Source organism: Trichosurus vulpecula, chromosome 8 (genome assembly GCF_011100635.1).
Source record: "Trichosurus vulpecula isolate mTriVul1 chromosome 8, mTriVul1.pri, whole genome shotgun sequence".
Classification (NCBI taxonomy): domain Eukaryota; kingdom Metazoa; phylum Chordata; class Mammalia; order Diprotodontia; family Phalangeridae; genus Trichosurus; species Trichosurus vulpecula.
In genome coordinates this window covers 229,608,307-229,631,738 of record NC_050580.1, presented here as the reverse complement: position 1 = coordinate 229,631,738, position 23,432 = coordinate 229,608,307, and the positions used below count along the sequence as shown (strand labels likewise).

General features: G+C 36.7%; 1 protein-coding gene across 6 annotated transcripts in view; it reads right to left on the bottom strand.

Moving 5' to 3' along the window:
- NIN (ninein) overlaps positions 1-23,432 on the bottom strand; it is a 229,254-nt gene that overhangs the window by 36,016 nt on the left and 169,806 nt on the right. For 5 of the 6 annotated variants that reach the window (XM_036734513.1, XM_036734512.1, XM_036734515.1 and 2 more), the window contains 3 exons: positions 22,494-22,664; positions 18,637-18,738; positions 4,871-4,984 (listed from right to left, as the gene is read on the bottom strand). In XM_036734513.1, the coding sequence (XP_036590408.1) occupies positions 4,871-4,984; positions 18,637-18,738; positions 22,494-22,664 (387 nt within the window). Of the gene's footprint in view, positions 1-383; positions 519-4,870; positions 4,985-18,636; positions 18,739-22,493; positions 22,665-23,432 lie in introns of those variants that run through there. The other variant, XM_036734516.1, reaches the window with a different exon arrangement.

Genomic DNA, 23,432 nt, shown 5'->3' with positions numbered 1-23,432 from the left:
GCCTTAGGCTTATGAGGGAGAAGTAGGTAAGAACTTTTATTTTGCCCTTACTAAACACTAACACTGTTTTTTGCTTCGGCAAAATTATTTTTATATACCCGCAACCAAAAAGAAAATTTCCAAGGTATGTCAGTCTCACTTCAGCTGCTTATCTCCACAATGGAGGTGAAGGAAGAAAATGTACTTTGCATTATATTCTGCTGTGGCCAAGCAATGGGCAAATTCCTTGTCACATCTGCACATCATTTCTTGGCACTTGTTCAGGTTGGTACCACATTCCACCCTCTGTTCTCTGCATTCCCAATTATAGCATTCCATCCTGGGGGAACAACCAGCCTCCTAAACCTTGCTATAACAGCAGTCATGTTTTTGGCAGTCTGTTCTGTCCCGGGGCCAACCAGTTCCTCCAATGCCACAGTAACAGCCATAGCTCATATAAGCCAGAGCTGAGTGGCCTGTAGCACAGTTGACAGCTCCTGCCAGCTCCAAGAGTCCTCTCCGATGCACATGAGATTTCCCTGAAATGGATGTGAAGAGCAGTAGTAGCAGCAGGGTCAGAAGTTCCATCTTGTCTGAGTTGCAGGTATAAGTGCTGCTCTGGATGGCTGACCTGCATTTCAGACAACTTGAACTAGATGTCCAATAGATATCTTATACTCAGCATGTCCAAAACCAAACTCTTTATCTTTCTTCCTAAACCCTTCCCTGTTCTTACCTTCCCTATTACTGTAAAGGGTAACACTATCCTTCCAGTCCCTCACTTAGGCTTGCATCCTAGGAGTCATCTTGGATTCCTCAGTATCTCTCATCCCCCCTCCCCATATCCATGCTGTTCCCAAGGCCTGTCAATTTCCCCTTTGTAACGTCTCTCAAATACACCCCTTATCTCCTTTTACATAGCCACCACTCTATTACAGGCCCTCTTCCTAAATTATTGCAATAGCCTAATGGTGGGTCTGCCTGCCTCAACTCTTTCCCCACTCCAATTCATCTTGCATTTAGCCACTAAAGTGATTTTCCTAAAGCACAGGTCCAAACAAGTCCTACTCAGCAAACTCCAGAGGCTTCCTGTTGCTTCCAGGAGCAAGTACAAAATGCTTGGTTTGGCATTTAAAGCCCTCAGTAACCTATCGTCTTCTCATACCTTACTCCCTGACACATATTCTTCAATCCAGTGACACTGGCTTCCCGACCATTCCACAAAACAAGACATCCTCTGCTCTGGGCATTCTCTTTGGCTGTCTCCCATGGCTGGAATGCTCTCCTTCCTCTATTCCAACTACTGACTTTCCTGGCCTCCTTTAAGTCTCAACTAAAGTCGCACCTTCTACAAGAATTAAAATAATAATTTCCCGACCCTTTTTAATTCCAGAGCTTTCTCTTTGTTAATTATTTCCTATTTATCCTGTGTATAGCTTGCTTTGTGTATATTTGTTTGCATATTGTTTCCCTGATTAGACTGTAAGCTCCTGAAGGGATAAGATTTAACCCCTCTTAGGTACATAAGATTATACAAACTGAGGCCCTTATTCAATTGCAAAGTTAGCCCCTCCTAACTTGACTCAATTGCAAATCTGGCACAAGTCTTATCTCCTGAAGTAGAAAGCCCTGGGAATACAAGAAGGAGGTTCCTCCCTGGGTCCTGGCTAAGACCCTGAGAGGGACCAGTGTCCTGGAATTAGCCACTCCAAGGACATGCTGCACTTGGAGACCTTGAAGGGATTGGCCTCCTTTCAGGGCCTTGCCTAAGATGCAGTTTGCCAAAAACACCTGGCCTGATGCCTTCTTTGTTCCCAGCATTATTTATGCCATAAGATTCGGACCCCAAATTGGAATCTCACCCATGGAAGAGACATCTGGCCTGGGACTTCCGTGAGCAGGACCCTGACGGCTGTACCCCCGGGATTTCCCAGCTTGTGTGGTCAGGTGTTGGAGCTTCCCCGCATCGGTGATGACTGTAAATATGTTGATTTTGGAGCCCTGTCTCTGGAGCCATTCCTCTAATCTAGTAATTGCCTTGCTATCATTATTCTTAAGCCTCCCTCTCTGCTACTTTCAATCTCCGTCTTTCTCACCTGTATTTTCATAATAAAAGATAAAAACCCTTTTGGGTTTCTTGCAGTGTGGAGTGTTTTGTCCCTGCGAATCCGAACCTTTACTGGACAGTTCCTTGAGGATAGAGACTGTCTTTTGATTCTTTTTGTATTTCCAACACTTAGCACAGTGCCTGGCACACAGAATACATGTTTATTGTTTGATTACTGATTGAGATTGCCTTTCTAACTTGCTGGGCTTTTTTCTCCATTTAGGAGAAATTTTTCTTAAGCTTTTAATTAGCACTTTATTTTCCCCCAGTTATATGTAAAAAAATTATTAATATTTGTTTATAAAACTTCCAAATTCTTTCCCTTCCTCCCTTCTCACCCCACCACCTTTGAGAAGGCAAGAGATTCCATATAAGTTATGTATGCGTAGTCATGTAAAACATATTCATAAGTCATGTTGTGAAAGAAAACATATATAAGAAAAAGAACTCAAGAAAAACAAAGAAAGTAAAAAAAGTATGGTTCAATCTGTATTCAGACACCAACAGTTCTTTCTCTAGGGATGGACAGAATTTTTCATAAGTCCTTCAGAGTTGTCTTGGATCATTGTATTACAGAAAATTAGCTAAGTCATCCATGGCTGATCATCTTACAATACTGCTGTTATTTTCTACACAGTACACTTCCTTTACATCAGCTCATGTAAGTCTTTCCAGGTTTTTCTGAAAGCATCTTGCTCATCATTTCTTATAGTATTCCGTAATAATCACATACCACAACTTGTTCAGCCATTTCCAAACTGATAGTCATCCCCTCAACTTCTAATTCTTTTACCCCCAGAAAAGAGCTGCTATAAATATTTTTATACATATAGGTCCTTTTCCTTTTTGTTTTTTTTTTTAGTCTCTTTTGGGATACAGACCTAATAGTAGTATTGCCAAGTCAAAGGGTAGGCATGGTTTTATAGTCCTTTTGGAGTAGTTCCAAGTTGCTCTACAGAATGGTTGAATCAGTTCACAATTCCACAAACAGTGCATTAAAGTCCCATTTTCCCCACATTCCTTCCAACATTTGTCATTTTCTGTCCTATTAGCCAATCTAATAGGTATGAGGTAGTACCCCAGAATTGTTTTAATTTGTATTTGTCCACTCAATAGTGAGTTAGAGTATTTTTTCATATGGCTATGGCTAGCTTTGATTATTTCATCTAAAAACAGATCATATCTTTCAATCATTTATTAATTGGGGAATGGCTCTCATTTTTATAAATTTGGCTGAGTTCTCTATATGTCTGAGAAATGAGGTCTTTATCAGAGAAAATTGCTTCAAATTTTTTTTCAAAGCTACTAGTACTAGCTGTGTTTCCCTCCATTCTATTCCCCCCCACACACACTCCATTTATTCTACTCTCTCTCTCCTTTCACCCTGTCACTCCTCAAAAGTATCTTTCTTCTGCCTAACCCCTCCCCCAATCTGCCCTCCCTTCTATCACCCCTCCACACCTTTCTCTTTTCCCCTTTCCCTCCTATTTTCCTATAGGGTAAATCAGATTTCTATACCCAATTAAATGTGTATGTTATTCCCTCTTTGAGCCAATTCTGATGAGAATAAGGATCACTCATTCCCCCTCACCTCCTCCCTCTTCCCCTCCACTGCAAAAGCTTTTTCTTGCCTCTTTTCTGTGAGATAATTTAACCTATTCTACCTCTCCCCTTCTCTTTCTCCCAGTACATTCCTCTCTCACCCCTGAACTTTATTTTTGAGGTTTTCAAAGTAGTTTACATACATTATTTGATTAGCTTCTCACAACAACACTTTGAACTAAGTACTACAGGTTATCCCCATTAGACAAAGGAGGAAATAGAAACTCTGAGTTTTAAGTGACTTGCCTATAATCACACTACCGGTAAGTGTCAGAGGCTAGAACTGAACTCAAGTCTTTCCTAACCCCACTAAACCATACTATCTCTTTCATACCATAGCTTCCTCGTTTTGTACACTTATCTCAACAGTGGTTTTTAGGACATCTGTGGCATTATTCTAAATATGACTCCCACAACCACTCACTATGAATTTTATCCTAGTGTTCCCTTCAGTCAGTGGACCCAATATGCCTAAGGATACAGATCTTAGTAGGGGGAACACTGAAAACAGACAGGGTCTGAATTATGTTTCAGAGTATAAATCTAAGATATGAGAAAACATAGCTTCTTGTTTTCTGATAATGAGGTGCTTTGTTCTGAGAATAATACTATTTTCCTATTTGTATAACATTGATTCAATCCAATAAACATTTATTAAATGCCTATTGTGAGCAGAACTCTGCTAGGCACTGGGGGAGATTTAAGGTTTAGAAAAGGCAGGGTCTCTGCCTTTACGGATCATACAGTGCCCCCCCCAAAGTTTTTTTTTTCAAATGGCATGGTTCTATAGATTATATAATTCAAGACTGAATTTCATTAAAGTCACTAATTACTTAACCATTTTAGTAACCAATGTCAACATACAAAACCTTTGACAAGTTAAGAGTAAAGGAATAATATACAGTGATTTTTATGTCATAAGAGAGACTGGGAGAAAAAAGCCTTTCCAAAATCATATTTTTTTAAAAAATAAAAGTAGCCCAATTCTTTTTCAGATACTATACAATAATTTTAGTAAAGTTAGAGAAATACAGTCTTTCCATATCAGAGCATGTCTGAGATTAAATGCTTCACTGGGTTTTGAGAAAGTTAGTATCAAACTTAGTGAAAGCCAATAGATAAGCAAACAATTTGGGGTGCATAGTGAAGGTAGCACAGACAAGAATAAGTAGGAAAACTTACTTGTTGTTTTAGCTGATTGACTTTTTCCTGAAGAAGTCTTTTCACTAGTTTCAACTTTCGTTCAACTTCTAACATACGTTCCTCCATAGCTATTACCAGTTGCTTTTGGCTCCCCTGGAAAAGAAAGTAACTTCTATTACTTGAAAACTACACCACCAAAGAGAACTATGCTTCTTTTGTAAGGAAGGGAAGAGGAGAGTGAACACTGCAATTTATAGAAAGATGGATTTCTACCTGAATGAAATGGAAGTTTTAGATATTACACTGGTTATTCATATTAAAAATCAAAAGTTAAAAAATAATACAGTCACCCATCATCACCTGAGATAAAGTAAAATTATTTCAAAGCTTACAAATATTAGCTTCTGTTGCCTATTTATTTTTATTCTAACAAAGGTATTATTATGATTACATCCTCCTTTTAGTCTTTGATTTTTGTCCATTACTACATTGACAGCCTGTCCTCAACCATAAATAGAAATCATTTAAAATATTACGCAAGGTTTTACCTACCACATTTACAGGTATCTGGTTTTCTTTAGTTATGGTTGATAACTAGGACTTTGGGAGTGTTTCTTTTTCATAATACCTTTTCTGGTCTTTATTTTAGTGATCCCTTTCCCAATCTTACTTGTTCAAGAGAAAGAAACAAATTGCCAGGATGATTTTGTCATCAATATAAAGGCCAGATTGAGAAAGCTTAGCTAATAGTTGTTAAACATAACGGGCAAGAAAATAACCAGAATATCAATAGACATTTGTATAACACTTGAAACTTTGCAAAGTGCTTAGCATATATTATTTCATTTGAGCTCTACAACAACCATTTATGCACTACAGGTGAGGATCCTGAAGCACAGAAAAGCTAAGGGACTTGACCATGTTCAAATAGTGTCAGAGGCAAAATTTGAACCCCAGACACTTCAAATGTGATCTCCTAAAAGCTACAAGAAAAACCTAGATTTTAATAGGCACTGGCAGCATATTTTATGATTTAAAAGAATATTTAAAAGGTATCCAGAACAAAAGCTGAATTGTCCACATAGGGATATCAAACACGTTCAAATGCTAGCATGTGTTTAGAAGTTAAGATATAAGAACTTATTCAATCTTTCCATTTCAGTCCAACTTGGATGCTTTATCTTTGCATGGCAACTGTCAAAGACTATGCCTGTGAACTAGAAACTCTAGTTGATCTGTTATACCTACAGAGTATTTAATTAGGGGGTTTGGTAACAGAAAGGTTGGTCATAAGATGATGAAATTTTTTGGCCCCACAAATTCATGAAAATCTCTACTAAGGGAGTGCAAAAGGTATTGAGGGAAAACATATTTACTGAGCCATTAAAGAGGCCATTTAACTATATAAATATCTTAAAATCAGAAAAATTTTAAAAGACAAGTTAGAATCTGATTTCAAATTTATCCTTTAAAATACCACACTTGGAAAAAAACTATGGTCAAAAATCTTTGGAGATTTTTTATTACTTTAAGTTAATATTACTAATATTATTTATTTTAATGTATTTATCTCAGGCCTGCACAACTTGCAGCCTGCAGCCACTTGCAGCACACCAAAGGATTTCCTCTACGTACAAAGGATGTTTTCCTCTGCATTTTTCATGCCCCAAATCCTTTGGCAATGCTGCAAGCAGCCAGGGGACAGCAAGTTGTGCAGGCCTGATTTATCTGTTTCATTCTTAAATGGAAGAGTATCTACTTTCCACTTGTGTAGGGGGGAAAAAATCCATAATTCAAGCAAAATTATTGCCCTCCAAATTAAGTGTGACTTATGAATCAAAACACTGGATGTGACAAGAAAATTAAGTGAAGAGGAAGAACAAAGATATTTGTATTTTAAATCTTTTTTATTTATTACATCACAACTTTTTTAAAAAACCCTCTCTGCTAAAAAAAAAGTCTCATACAAAACAAGTATAAATAATCTTGATTTTCTTCAACTTCAAAAGCTTCAACTTCAAAACTCCTCTTAAAAATGGTGTATAAGATAGAGTGAGAAAATATATAGCATATGTTCCTTCAAGAAGCTCAAATCTGATCACCACTCCATAAGCAGTATTAATAAAAATGATTCATAACAAGCTGAGAATAATAGCATTTATGATTTTAATTCACAGAATCCCTTGTTTCCATCTAAACAAAACAGACACATTACCATGACCAACTGAAGAGAAATAACAATAACAATTTAAAGGAATACATTGAGCCCAACACATTTTGTGTATGTGTGTGTGTGTGTGTGTGTGTGTGTGTGTGTGTGTGTGTAAAATGGTAAGAAAATTGATCATTAAGAGCCAAATTGCATAAGTATCCAATCCTCCTGTAGGAATCTGCATACATCGCTCTCTGCTCTGGTAGCAGCACCTACAGAAAGCATGCAAGTGGTATACTTCACCCTGATGTCAATATTATGTTTGAGGTTAAGATTTAAATTGATGCAATTATGTTTGCATCATTAATAACTGCATAGAACATTAACATGATATAATAAGCAAGCAAAGCAATATGAAGGTAGATAAAACTACTATTGCTTCATAACAACAAATTTAGCCTACTGTAGGTTCATAAATGAAATTATAACAGTGGCAAAACCAAAGGTCCTTCAGATCTTTCTTAATTTCCTAATTCTTAATTGTGTGCTAATACAAATTCACTGAGTTTTCTAATTGGGAGAATTTTTCAGTCCAATAAGCTCTGTTTTATTATCCTTGTGCTAGATTATATCACTGAAGTAAAAGGATTATGCCTTTTTTCTTTCACATAAGACATGATCTGACTGCTTTTTCACTGGCTGTCACCATACCAAGAATGCTCTTCTTTGTCCTATCTTCCCTGACTTCCTTCAGGTTCTAGATATTAAAACTTTTCTGCAAGAAGGTTTTCCAGATACCCTTTGATGCCAGTGCCTTCCCTCTAAGATTATCTCCAACTTGTCCTGTGTAAGCTTTTTTGCATGTTGTCTCCCACATTAGACTGATGAGAGAAAACAAACAGATTGGGTTTTTGGCTTTGGTTTTGGTTTTTTGCTTTTCTTTGTATCCTTGTATATTCTTTGTTGACTTTGACTTGACTGCTTTGTGGATAATATTTCAGAGTATTTCACCTTTAAAAAGCTTCTTTATGAGACCAGTTATCATAAAACTGTTTTTTACTCTCTATTTCCATAAAAACTCCAAGTTCAAAATCTTATAATATAAGCAAAGGGATGAACGTTTCCACCACCACCACTCTGCACCTAAACATAACTAAAAATTTTAAGTAAGTTGGCTACATAGCATATCATCATAACAACATATTCTAAAAGCATATGATTGGCACACACATGACACACATAGGAGACTAAGGTCTCACTTTAAAAAGGGAAGCTATAATAAAGTAGCTGAAAGTAACAAGTCCCACTCCCAAAATGTCACTACTGGTCAATTTTCAGAACTACCATATAGGAGATTAGAAAAAGAGTTTAGAAAAAGACAATCTATGTCAATGAATGGGAAAAGAATGCAGACCATAAGAAGTCACCTTAGCTTTTCACAAATTAAACAGTTCTTACTATGGCCTTAGGTTATTCCAAATTTTGGACCAAAGAAGATGAGATCAGGGAGCTAGGGAACTATTGAGAAATATGCTGTAAGAATATTTGAAAAGAGATGGCACTTATTAAAATCTAAGGAAAGTTGAGATTATACTAACTGATAAGAAGAGATAATCTGTATTTTTTTAGAAGTGGCAAGATTTTTAATGTTCTAGAAATTAAATCTTTAACAGAGCTGTGCATAGAACATGGACTAAGTATATGTGGCTGGCACACCTTGAAGGAGCATTGGCCCTTCTCTAAAGGAGAACACACCTAAGACTTCCTGGAATAAATTTTCTAATAAGTAAATGCTAATGTCACCATTAGAATCTCCAAGAGTTGTGCTATCTTTGTGACTTTTTGAGTGACAAAACACAATCATCCCTTAGTTTTTTTAGATGTTGTGAATATTTATTTTCTTTGAAATCCAATGACTCATGGTTATATGGTTTGTTAAGTCTTCTTCCACCTACAAATCTCTCTTGACTCACCATTATTGAGTTTAGTTGTAACTATTCAAGTAGACTGCAGGACAGAGTGTAAAGGAAAACTTAGGCTGCTTTGCTAGGAGTGGCCATTCAAGGAAGAAATTCTGTGTTTTATAGGGTTCTTGGCATCTGATAATTTTTTAGATCTGATAATTTTGGAAGATACTGTCCAGGCTCTTTTTTTCATCATGGCTTTCAGGTAGACCAATAGTTCTTAGATTATCTCTCCTGGATCTGTTTGCCAGATCAGTTGTTTTTCCAATCAGATATTACATATTTTCTTCTATTTCTTCATTCTTTAGATTTTGTTTGACTGATTCTTGATGTCTGATAGAGTCATTAGCTTCTACTTGCCCAATTCTAATTTTTAATGTATTATTTTCTTCCTTTAGCTTTTCTATCTCCTTTTCCATTTGGTTGATTTTACTTTTCAATGAGACATTTTCTCCATTTATATTCTGATTCTCCTTAACGATTTCACAGATTTTGCTTTTCAAAAATTTGTTTTTATCACCAAATTTTTTTTTCCACTTTTGCCATTTTTTCTTTTACCTCCCTAATTTGTCCTCTTTGAGTTTTTTCAGGAATGCTTTTTGGTCTGGGGACCAGTTCACTTTCCCTTTTGAGGTTTCAGATGTGGCTGTAGTGTCCATGCTGTCCTCCTCTGAATTGGCATTTTGATCTTCCCTGTCTCCATAATATGAATCAATGGTTTTTGAAAGCTTCTTAGTGTTCTTTTCCATGGTGGTTTTTTTCCTGGTTTCTAAAGTGGATCTCTGCTTCTGGGGCTCAGGGGGCTCTGTCCCAAGTTTCTTGTATTGGGATCTAGCTTTATGTGCTATGGCCGCTGGTTTTGTGAGGTGTAGGGGAGGGGTGGTCTGGCTGCTGGGAGTCTCCTCTTCCCCAGGACTGCTCTATAGCACAGGTTGTCTCAGCTGTTGTCTGTGCTGGTGTCTGTCATTTCCCCTGGCTGTGCAAAGCCACATCTGAGGTCTTGGCATTGATGTTTGTTAGCTTCACCACCCTGCCCACTCCCCCCCCCCCGGGGCTCAGTTACTCTGGTTGTTCTGCTGGGACACCTCTCTTCCTGCACTGGTCTCCTTCTGCCAATGCAAGAAGCGCCCTCTCCCCAACTTCTCTCACTACTGAAGCCCCCCTTCTGGCTCCTCTGTTTCTCCTGAGGTAGTACTCTCTGGGTTTATTCAAGGGAGGGATGGGAGCCATTTTACCTGGCCATCATGGCTCCTGGAAGTTCAAGAAGGCAAGTTTCAAACCTTTAGACTGTGGGTTGGAGGCCTCCAGACTAGCTGCTCCTGCAGCTGCAGGCTCTATGCTGGTGTCTCCCGTAGCTCTGAAAGACTCCCGTCCTGGGATGAGAAGCCTGGGGCTCGATTGCCACCATAGCCCGTACTTCCACCCTGGGACTGTTCCTGTTCCAGCATTCCACTCATCCAGCGACCTCACAGACCAGTGCATTGGCTGGATTCCTCTGCTGTTCCTGGTTGGCTTGGTCTGGTGCCCTTGCGCACACCTGGCACTCCTGCCCCTCTCAGTCTACTAGCAGCTTCTAACTCTCTCAAATCTGCTCAGATTCACTTTTTTAGATGTATCTGACAGAATTTGTGAGAGAGGTCCAGTAGTTCCTTCGTTTCAGAGCACCATCTTGGCTCTCCCTCACCCCCCACCCCCATAACAATTGTTTTTGAAGCTGCAGAAACTGTTGTCTGGACACCACAAGACAACCTTGCTGCAGAAGGAGCAGCACATTCTCATGGTGTGAGGATGGATTAATACAACAATTTTGTTGTTAACAAATTAGCAACTGACTATTATAAGTGACCTCAATTCATTAACTTAATATGGTATTCATTTCAATTCAAACCAATTCAATTTAACAAATACTAAATTATGATCTTAATTTCTCTTTAGATCCCAGTACAGTTATTACTGAAGGTAAAAAATTCCATTCTTTCTCTAATATGGTGGAATTGGTGGTGCCTGTTATGAAAACTTGGGTGATTTTCCAATTGCATGTTGCTGGGATTTTTGATGTATCAGCTCATTAAATCCGTGTTGATAATTGTATGTATAAACTACAGAGGTCAGTCACATTTTTTATAGAAATGGAACAAAATTATTTAGCTCACTATAGATCAGCCAATGCTTAGTTTTATACTTGTCATAGTTCCTCCCAAATTATTATACCCTTCTCCATATGTTAAAAGTTAGGTGAATTTGTGAGGGGGTAGAAATGAGCTATATCTGTAGAGTTGGTTCAGATTTGAATTTTTTCAATGAATAAATACTTGCAGTTAGAGTTAGAATAAGTAGTTTGAAAGAATAAGATAGTTTGAATTTGTGTTAAATATTTCTTATAAAATAAAAGCCTGGTATTCAAAATATGTACAGAATTCATACAATTCTAAAAGATTAAGCACCTTCCCCCAACAAATGGTGAAACAATAAGAAGTTAAAAAAAAAAGGAAAACAAATTATTTCTTAAAATCACATGAAAATTCATAATAATCAGAGAAATGTGAATTAAAACAACTAAACTCTGAGGCCACCACATATCTGTCAAATGAACAAAGTTATTAAGGGATGGAAATCTCATTGTGGGAGACATTGTGAGAAGACAGGAAATAAATTTCCTCCCTTCCATTAAAATAACATTTCCTCAAACTTCAAAAATGAAATGGAAAAAAACATGCTAAGATAATGCAATTGAGAAATACTTCAGAATTATTTTTAAAGTCATTATACATGTCATTTAGTAGAATACGATATGAAAAGGAAAAGAAAATTCTAAAAGACAACCCAATATTAAAAATTTCTTCTTGAATTAAATCAGATCCCTAAAAAAAGAAAGCAGCTCCTCCTTGACTTGTAGGCCAAGGATATTATTTACATATATAATGAAAACCTTAATTCAAGTTTATCTTTTGGGTGTGAGAGTTAATAAATACAATGACATTATTATGGAATGTCCCCTTTAACAAAGGGTAGGAAGAAGTGCTGGGAAGGGTCTTTAGGTCCTTTCTTGGTTTTCAAAAAAGAACACGGAAGGGGCAATTTGGTGGTATAGTGCATAAAGCACTGACTCGGGAGTCAAGAGGACCTGAGTTAAAAAAAAAGAACACCACAAAGCAAATATTAAAGGGCTATATTCTTCCTGACAACCATCCTTAACAAATGTTTCAAAAGAATTCTTACAATGTATCTTGAGGTGATGCAACCACAGAACAGTTTTTCTCTTTAACCAATAAGAATTAAACCATTAAATTAATAGCATAGTTAGGCACACACTGAAAACTGAAAGATGAGATATAACATTCTAGGATGTCTGGAGATAGACAAGGAAAAAAAATCATACTGAAGTAAAAATATTTGGTTAAGAGATCCAAGAAGTAACATACATGTGTATAAAAGATGACCACAGGAGCAATGAAAAAGGAAAGTGTGTTTAAATTCTACCACATGAAGCACTTCACTCCAATTTTGGCCACAAACTCAACAAGCATCAGGATTCAATGGAAGGCATGCAAACACATGCTGTACTAAAATCAGGAGGCATCACCCAGGCTAGTGAAAAAGTTAATGGTCATTGTAATGCATATAACTAAAAAAATGGTAACATGGGGGGGCAGATCCAAGATGGCGGCTAGAAAGCAGGGACTTGCGTGAGTTCCCCACCACACCCCTCCAAAAACCTATAAAAAATGGCTCTGAACAAATTCTAGAACTGTAGAGGGAAGCAGGGATCCAGTCCAGGACAGCCTGGATGGTTGCTGGATGAGGTCTATCACACATGGAGCAGAGGCGAGCGGAGTTCAGCGTGGGCAGTGGCAGGACCAACCAGACAGGGAGCTGGGCAGAACAGGCCCTAGCGCCCTGAATCAGTGAGCTGTGGCAGTTACCAGACTTCTCAACCCACAAACACCAAAGACAACAGAGAAGGTTAGTGGGGAAAGCTGCAGGGGAAGGAGTTCGTGGTTCAGCCACTACCCCAGAGGCAGCGGGGGTGGTGCAGCGACAAAATTACAGCTGCAGTTACTTCTGCCCCAGGCCCACGTGGTGGGAGGAATTAAGTGGTGGATGAGAGCAGTAGTGCAGAGTCTGCTTAATATTTGAGTCAGGTCCAGGTTGGTGATTCTTGAGGAAGGAGGAGTGCTGGTGTGGCAGAGCTGGCTGTATAGAAATAGCTCTAAAATCAACGGCGCATCCCCTCAAACTTGGAACAAAGTACTCTTTGCTCTACAATCAGTCATACCCCTACGAAAAACTCAAGGGTCAAGTAAGTTGGCTAGGAACATGGCCAGGCAGTGAAAACGCACTCAGATTCAGTCTCAGACTTTGCATTCTTTCTTTGGTGACAAAGAAAACCAAAACATACAGACAGAAGAAGTCAATAAAGTCAAAGAGCCTGTACCAAAAGCCTCCAAGAAAAACAAGAACTAGTCTCAGGCCATGGAAGAGCTCAAAAAGGATTTGGAAAAGCAAGTTAGAGAAATAGAGGAAAAATTCGGAAGAGAAATGAGAATGATGCAAGAAAACCATGAAAAACAAGTCAATGACTTGCTAAAAGAGACCCAAAAAAATACTCAGAAAAATATTGAAGAAAACAACACTTTAAAAAATAGACTAACTCAAATGCCAAAGGGCTCCAAAAAGCCAATGAGGAGAAGAATGTCTTGAAAGGCAGAATTAGCCAAGTGGAAAAGGAGGTCCAAAACACCACTGAAGGAAATACTACCTTAAAAATGAGATTGGAGCAAGTGGAAGCTGGTTACTTTATGAGAAATCAAGATATTATAAAACAGAACCAAAGGAAAGAAAAAGTGGAAGACAATGTGAAATATCTCATTGGAAAAACCACTGACCTAGAAAACAGATCCAGGAGAGATAATTTAAAAATTGTTGGACTACCTGAAAGCCATGATCAAAAAGAGAGCCTAGATATCATCTTTCAAGAAATTATCAAAGAGAACTGCCCTGATATTCTAGAACCAAAGGGTAAAATGGAAATTGAAAGAATCCACTGATCGCCTCCTCAAAAAGAACCCAAAAGGAAAACTCCTAGGAACATTGTTGCCAAATTCCGGAGCTCCCAGATCAAGGAGAAAATACTGCAAGCAGCCAGAAAGAAACAATTTGTGTATTGTGGAAAATCAATCAGGATAACACAGGATCTAGCAGCTTCCACATTAAGGGATCAAAGGGCTTAGAATACGATATTCTGGAGGTCAATGGAGCTAGGATTAAAACCAAGAATCACCTACCCAGCAAAACTGAGTATCACGCTCCAAGGAAAAGTATGGAATTTCAATAAAATAGAGGATTTTCAAACTTTCTCAGTGAAAAGACCAGAGCTGAATAGAAAATTTGACTTTCAAACGCAAGAATGAAGAGAAGCATGAAAAGGTAATCAAGAAAAAGAACAAGCAAAAGAAACTGCAAGGGACTTGCTAAAGTTGAACTGTTTTGTTTACTTTCCTACATGGAAAGATGATGTGTATGATTCATGAGACCTCAGTATTAGGGTAGCTGAAGGGAATATGCATATGTATGTATATATATATATATATATAAAAAATATATATTTATGCATATATATGTATATGTGAGTGTGTATGTATGTATGTATATGTATGTATGTATATATATATATATATATAGAGAGAGAGAGAGAGAGAGAGAGACAGAGAGAGAGCGAGCGTGGCACAGGGTAAGTTGAAGATGAAGGGAAGATATCTAAAAGAAATAAAATCAAATTAAGGAATGAGAGAGGAATATATTGACAGAGGGAGATAGGAAGAGATAGAATGGGGTAAATTATCTCACATAAAAGTGGCAAGAAAAAGCAGTTCCGTAGGAAGGGAAGAGAAGGCAGGTGAGGGGGAATGAGTGAATCTTGCTCTCATCAGATTTGACCTGAGGAGGGAATACTATACATACTCATTTGGGTATCTTACCCCACAGGAAAAAAGGAGGAAGAAGATAAAATAAAGGGGGGATGATAGAAGGGAGGGCAGATGAGGGTGGAGATAATCAAAAACAAACACTTTTGAAAGGGGACAGGGCCAAGGGAGAAAACTCAATAAAGGGGAATAGGTTAGGAAGGACCAAAATATAGTTAGTCTTTCACAACATGAATATTGTGGAAGAGTTATACATAATGATACACATGTGGACTATGTTGAATTGCTTGACTTCTTAGGGAGGGTGGGTGGGAAGGGAAGAGGGGAGAGAATTTGGAACTCAAAGTTTTAAAAACAGATGTTCAAAAACAAAAAAAAAAGTTTTTGCATGCAACTAGAAAATAAGATACACAGGCAATGGGGCATAGAAATTTATCTTGCCCTACAAGAAGGGAAGGGAAAAGGGGATGGGAGGGGAGTGGGGTGACAGAAGGGAGAGCTGACTGGGGAACAGGGCAACCAGAATATATGCCATCTTGGAGTGGGGGGGAGGGTAGAAATGGGGAGAAAATTTGTAATTCAAACTCTTGTGAAAATCAATGCTGCAAGCTAAATAAAAAGATTATCTCAAAAAAAAAGAAAGAAAAGACCAGAGCTGAATAGAAAATTTGACTTTCAAATACAAGAATCAAGAGAAGCATGAAAAGGTAAACAAGAAAGAGAAATCATAAGGGACTTACTAAAGCTGAACTGTTTTGTTTATATTCCTACATGGAAAGATGATGTGTATGATTCATGAGACCTCAATATCACAGTAGCTGAAAGGAATATGCATATATATGTGTATGCATATATATACATATGTGTGTGTCTATGTATTTGTAGGTATATATATATATATATGTATATATATATGTATATATATATATATATATACATAGACAGAGGGCACAGGGTGAGTTGAATATGAAGGGATGATATCTAAAAAAAAAAAATCAAATTAAGGGATAAGAGAGGAATATATTGATTGAGGGAGAAAGGGAGAGATAGAATGGGGTAAATTATCTCACATAAAAGTGGCAAGAAAAAGTGGTTCTCTAGGAAGGGAAGAGGGGGCAGGTGAGGAGGAATGAGGAAATCTTGCTCTCATCGGATTTGACATGAGGAGGGAATACACACCCAATTGGGTATCTTACCCCACAGGAAAGAAGGAGGAAGAAGATAAAAAAGGGGGGACGATCTTAGAAGGGAGGGCAGACAGGAGGAGGAGGTAATCAAAAACAAACACTTCTGAAAAGGGACAGGGTCAAGGGAGAAAATTCAAAAAAGGGGGATAGGTTAGGAAGGAGCAAAACATAGTTAATCTTTCACAACATGAGTATTGTGGAAGGGTTTTACATAATGATACACATGTGGCCTATGTTAAATGGCTTGCCTTCTTAGGGAGGGTGAGCGGGGAAGGAAAAGGTGAGAGAATTTGGAACTCAAAGTTTTAAAAACAGACATTCAAAAACAACAACAACAAAAAACGTTTTTGCATGCAACTAGGAAATAAGATACACAGGCAATGGGGCATAGAAATTTATCTTGTTCTACACGAGAAGAAGGGAAAGGGGGATGGGAGGAGAGTGGGGTGACAGAAGGCGGGGCTGACTGGGGAACGGGGCAACCAGAATATACGCCATCTGGGGTGGGTGGGAGGGTAGAAACGGGGAGAAAATTTGTAATTCAAACTCTTGTGAAAATCAATGCTGAAAACTAAATATATTAAATAAATTAAATTTTTTAAAAATGGTAACATAAAACTTTAGAGCCACTATCCATTTCCTGAAAATGATATCACAAATTCAAGGGGGAAAACCCCCAATACTTCAATTCCCTGCCTCATGTTAAAACTATGGACTAGATTACCCTGTTACTGATATAGATTTCTTTATGCCTAATGCCTCTAACTCAGAGAAAAATTTCTCTATGAATTTAAAATTTAAACATTCCTTCCCCTGCCCCAGCATAGTCAAATGAATAATGGCTCATCTTTAAAATAGTAAAAAACAAAGTAAAAGCTGTTATTGACAAAGAACATAATGACATTCTTCTATCATGCTATGATTGTACGTTGAAAAGGAATGTTCTACCTTCACACACTATATCAGACAGAGAACTGTTCCCCTCTCTGTTATTTCCAGCCATTGAATTCTAGACACAGGTTAGCCACAAACAAAAGAAAAAAGATCAAAATATTACAAGAGTTAGGAAAAGAGAAACCAAAGTACCAATTGATCTTTTCATATAAGGTATAATAGATACAGCCATATATTTGCCAGTACATCAGCCAGAAATAAGTTGTGAGAGACAAAATTGTACATTTTGTTAAATACAAAGTTTAAGAACAAATATGTTAGAACAGTACTGACTCCATAATCATTGTACATGTGCAGTCATTTGCCTGAATGAATTTGGTTGGTTTGTCCCTTGAATATGACTAGGTAAATTTATTAATCCCTACCCTAAGGATAGGACAATCCAGATTAATATCTCACACTAGATCAAACTCTTTGCATTTGACAGACAGGGTCCTGATTCCTAAACTAGGAAGAGGTAAAACAGAGATTAAGAACCACAGACCAATATCAATAATGAACATTGGTGCCAAAATATTAGATAATTATTTGCAAAGAGTACAATAAAAATTAGTATCATTAAGTCATTATGATTAAGTTAAAGTTATACCAGGAATTCAAGGATGGTTCAACATTAGGAAAACAACTATTCCAATGAATTATATTAATAACAAAATTAAAAATCACATGATTCTATTAAGAGATGCAGAAAAAAGGCTATGATAAAAATATAGCACTCATTTATATTAAAAAATTCTGAAAAGCATAGAGAGGGAAAAAACCTTTTCCTTATTAAGATAAAAAATGCTTAACTAAAACAATTGTTTGTAATGGAGAAACACTAGAAGCTTTTTTCCCCAATAAGATCAGTAAAGCAGAGATGCCAACTGTCACCATTATTTTTTGATATAGTACTAGAAATGCAAAAAAAAATGAAAAGCAATTAAGGAAATAAGTATTATTCAGCCACAGACTCTCTCTTGAATTTCAGACCTGTATCAAAAATTGCCTACTGGATATTTCAAACGGAATGTCTAGGATATATGCTAAACTCAATATGTCTCAAACTAAACTCATTATCTTTCCCCATAAACTTTCCCATCTTTTAAACTTCCTTGTTTTTGTTGAAGGAACTCTCATACTTCCAGTGTCTTAGATTCATAGTTTTGGCATTATCCTTGATTGTTAACTCATCCACATTTGGAATCAATTGCCAAATATTTGCCATTCCTACATTCATGACTTCTACATCTGACTCTTCTTCTCCATTCACATAGCGATCATCTTAGTTTAGGCCGTAATCACCTTTTATCTAGATGACTGCAACAATATCTTTCTAGTATTCTTTTCCCCATGTGGTAGCACATTTTGGTACTTGTGCTTCCTTTGCTTGCTGTAGTTGTTTAATTTTCTTTTTTTCTGCTATATGGGGTGTTTTCAAAGCAAACAATCTGATCACGTCTAGGGGTTGTTTTGGTATGTGTAGGAATACAAAATTTTCTTCTATAGGTAGAATGCTCTGAATAATCGAGCTAGATAAACATATACAAATTTGTATTACGTAATAATAATTAATATTGTGTCTAACAAATGGGATGTGAGATAAAATACTCTTCATGGCTAAGCCAATTAGTGGAAAACTTACCTCCATCATCTCTTCATCTACTTTTACTTGTTTATTTTTCAGGCTTTGGTTTTCCAAATGAATTGTTTCCAGTTCTTCTTCAAGTTTATTCATTTGACTAACCTATTACAGAGTAGAAATGTTCTTAAAAACAGCCATTAAAATAACTACAAAGTACATAAAATACATGGGAGTTAACCTACTAAGAAACACATGACTTAAATAAATACAACTAGCAAGCAATTAAAGCATTTAAAGAAAGAGTCATGGGATCATAAATCAAAACCTGGAAGGAACTAAAGGGGTCATTGACTCCAACCCTCTCATTTCACAGGTAAGCAATCTGATGCTCAAAGAGTTTAAATGACTTGCCCAAAGTTATTCAGCTAGTAAGGAGTCAATGTCCATTGTGTATGCCATTATATAAAAATGGTATCATTTAAATTAACATTCATATCTAATGCTATATAAGCAAATTATCAAAGGACTAATTTTTAGAACACAAAAACCCTCTCATTTTGTCAGTATAAGGAATTCCCTTGACTAACTCCCACACTAAGATCACAACCCATATATTATTTAGTCATTAGGAGTTGCCTAATGTAAAATGAAATATGCACCCCATTCTGCCTCACATTGTAGAACTAAACACTCCTGCTAAGAAACAAAAAGTTGAGAATTTTGAGGGAGAAATGGAAAAAAAAAGGAAATAATAAATAAAAAACCCAGGAGAAATGAAAGAGATTTAGAGCTACTACTAATGTAACTAAAATTACATTACAAAGCGATAGTTATCAAAATTATCTGATACTCATTAAAAAAAAAGACATGAGAAAATAGTTCAATGGAAATGAAATAAGTAGGACTCAAAAGCATATAAATACAACCAGTCTTGTACTTAATAAGCCCCAAAACACAAACTACTGAGGCAGAGAGCAGCGTCTTAATCAGATTATCACCATAGATTTGAAATGGATAAACATTCTTCATATGAAAGATGATTTCATAAAGACATTACTGGAGGAATGGGTGGCCATATATTTCAAGATGTAGAGGAGATTGTAAATGACAAAAGATAATGATTCATGAAATTAGAAAGCTTTTACACAAAGAAAAAGCATCCAGAATAAGAAGGAAAGATAAAACACTTGTATCAAACATCTTTGATGAAAGTCTGACATTTAAAATATGTAGGGAAAGGGTAGCTGTTGTAATGGATAGAGTGTGCTGGAATTTGAGTTTAGAAATACCTGAATTGGAATCTGGACTCAGACACTTAGCTATGTTACTCTGGACAAAGCACTTAAGCTCTCTCATCCTATTTCCTTATCTGTAAAATGGGGATAATAATGATATCTACCTCCCAGAGTTGTTGTGAAGGTCAAATGTGATAATATTTATAAAGTACTTAGCATAATACCTGGCACATACTGTTAGCTGTTGTTATTATTGTAAACACATAAGAAATGCATTCACACAATATGTTATGGCCAGAACACAGGGACACTTTTATGAAACTATTTACGTTCTCTCTCTAACCTCAACTTTGATTGTTCTGAGATTGTTATAGCAACTGATGGGTTCGGATATTGTTTATTTCAGGGGTAGGGGGGTGTTAAGTAAACAGTCTATCTGGTAGACCTAACCAGGAACAATAAGAGGAAAGAACACTTTTAATGTGGTCATGTGTTGGTAAGCAAAATGGGCTCCTTAGCACTTAGTTCAACCAAGTGCCCTTGGATAGTTTGGCCTTTGTTTCCTTTGAGTAATTCAGTGTATTTCATTGAGTCTTACTAAGTGCTAAGCCCCAGGCTCTAACCCCTATTAGGTGTTAACCTAACCTATGTGGATGTGAACCTCCCAGGGTCCTAAGGGGAGGGGCTAACTCAAGAACCAATCACCAGGGCCCAAGTTATGGTCATTCAGATGACGCTTGATGACGTCAAAAACTCTATAAGAGGAGAAAAAACAGCTTGGAGATTGAGACTTGTTGGAGCCAGAGACAGCTACAGTCGAAGCTGAAGATAAAGCCAAAGCCAAAGCCAAAGGAGCTGAAGAAGCAGGAGCTGCTGGTAGCAGGGCTGACCTGCATGTGGACTGAGCAAGGGCTTGCGGCCAGTGGGTAGTCTTCTTACCAGAGAGAGGGAAGCATGAATATGATTTGGTTTAATGCCATCATGTTTTTCTGTAGCCTCCTGGTTACTCTTGTGAGGCGGACTTATTGGGCCTGGAAGCTTTTGACCAGGATATCAAAATGGGGACACTGGTTCGTGGCTCTGCTACTTTAGAGCTTGAATAAATGCTTTAATTCTTCTGCCTTCTACTTAGAGAATTCCTTATATCCTGCGGTTCTGAACCATTCAGACATATATATGATTCTCTTTGAAATCATAAATTCTGCCTTTATAATACAGGTCATCAAAAGGAAAATGGAAAAAAACCCATTCATTCTCTGTCCTTGGATTTAATTGGGTCAACTATTCATTTACTTTCTGAAATTTATCTTTGTATTTCTGAAGATCCTTTTTAGGCGATTATTTAACAAAAAGCAAATACGGCCTCTTCAGCAGCCATGCCCCTTTAGAACAAGAACTATCCTATTCTTATATTTGTAACATCAGTGCAAGGGCTTGGCATGTAGTTAATATTTGACATATTTTATTATTTGATTAATGTATTATACCATTTAAATATGAGGGCTCTGACTAATATTTTATTGCTTTATATATTTAATGTAGCACAGTTTTTACTTTTTCATTTATTTATTTATCCGCTTATTTATTTATTTATTTATTTTAGGTTTATCGATTTTATTAGTTTTTTTGTTTGTTTTGGCAAGGCAATTGGGGTTACGTGACTTGCCCAGGATAACCTATTAAGATTCAGGTGTCTGAAACCACATTTGAACTCAAGTCCTCCTCCGGGTTGGTGCTCTATCCACTGTGCAACTTGGCTGTAAATAGTAAATAGTAACTGTTTCTCTTTTGGGTCTTCCCCTCTCAGTTTGATTTTTTTTTTTTTTAATTAAAGGAGCCATCCCCTGACTAACTTCTTTGAGAGGCCTATTGATGGAATACGCATTACCTCACTCAAAGTGAGAATCTAAAAAGACCTTAGCCTAAAGGGCCAGGGTCTCCCAATGCATCCTGGGCCATCTCCAGTCATCCTGATGAATATCTGGCCACTGGACCCAGATGGCTCTAGAGGAGAAAGTAAGGCTGGTGACCTTGCAAAGCCCTCCCTTACTCAATTGCAAGTCATGTCATCATTTCCCTGATGCCATGGTCCTCTTTCCAGAACAAAGGACAAATACAATAACAACAACAATATTCCTTTATAACACTGTACTCAATAATTCATAAACATTTTACATGATTGCACATGTATAACATATATCAGATTGCTTAATGTCTGAGGGAGAGGGGAGTGGAAAGTTGAAGGGGTAAAATTTGGAACTCAAAACTTTTTTTAAAAAAAATGTTTAAAATTGTTTTAACATGTAATTGGGGAAAAAATAAAATATTATTTTTGAAAATTTATAAGTAACAACTTTATAGTGCTTTACAATTTAATTATGAAGAATCAGATTTTAAAAAAACTTTCAGAAATCCACATTTTTTTCTTAAAATTCTTACCATAAACAGCTTTTTAGCAAGACTACTTTCCTTCCTCCAGTATTTTATAAATATTTTAGGATAAAATCATTACATGAAAGTAACAACAAATTACCTACACGGCCTTAAAATTCTCTTCCAATCCTATGAAATGATTGATATTCTATAGCAAGTTACTCTATTGTAGGAACATTTCAAAATTTTTATTTTAATGTTTTTCAAATATAGTCATAACCTGCTGGTATGTGCAACTGTTCTAATTACCTTTTCTTGGGAGTACATGAATTCTGTTGTGGAGTTCTGCACCACAATTTGAAGTCTTGCATTTTCCTCCATTAATAGCTCTAGTTCTTGGTTAATCGGATGATCCAACTTGTGCCAGGACAGCTGGTCCTGCAAGCCTGAAGGACATATGGCTCGTTCTGGAAGCCAGTTCTTTAAAAGAAAGAGTATTAGACCTTAAAATTAACTAGTAAAAAATTTCTGTAGTTAGTAACACTATTATTTTTAAAATTTTGAATGGTAACCTTTCTTTACTAATGAGAAAATTATGGTAATTTCATCATCATCATCATCACCACAGTTTTTTAGGGACATTGGGAGTTTTAAAATTCACTGTTTGAAAATATTATTTGGCAAAATAATTCCTTCAATGCAACACTAAATATTATTGCAAAGAAGAATTTCAGTTTCATAATAATTTCAATTTATAGGTAGATGGCCTGAAAGAATAATTGGTCCCTGTGAACTCATTAATTCTTAGAACTCCGGTGATTATTATTTTGGGCTCAGCACAGAAGTTGTTAATAAAATGAACCCTAAAAACTTATAAGTATTAAATGTAACAATCACCAAAGTTCTAGTATATTCTACTTTGTTTCATATGGGAAAAATTATTTAAAGAATCCAGTGAACAAGTCAATCAATAATTGAGATCAGAATTCAGGTACACAATTTTAAGCTACTGAAGGTGACTTTCTGACTTCAGAATTTTATTTTAAAAACCCAAATACCACACAGAGTCAGCTAAGCCCCAAAATATAAAATAAGAGCAAGATTTACAGTTTTAAAAAGTGAATTTCCCAAAAATCATTAAAAACTATACTACTATTATTAAATATCATTATTAAATATTATTGGTATCCAAGCCTCCAGGGAGAAGAAACCCAAACCAAAACAAGTCAGTTAAAATTACCATTGATA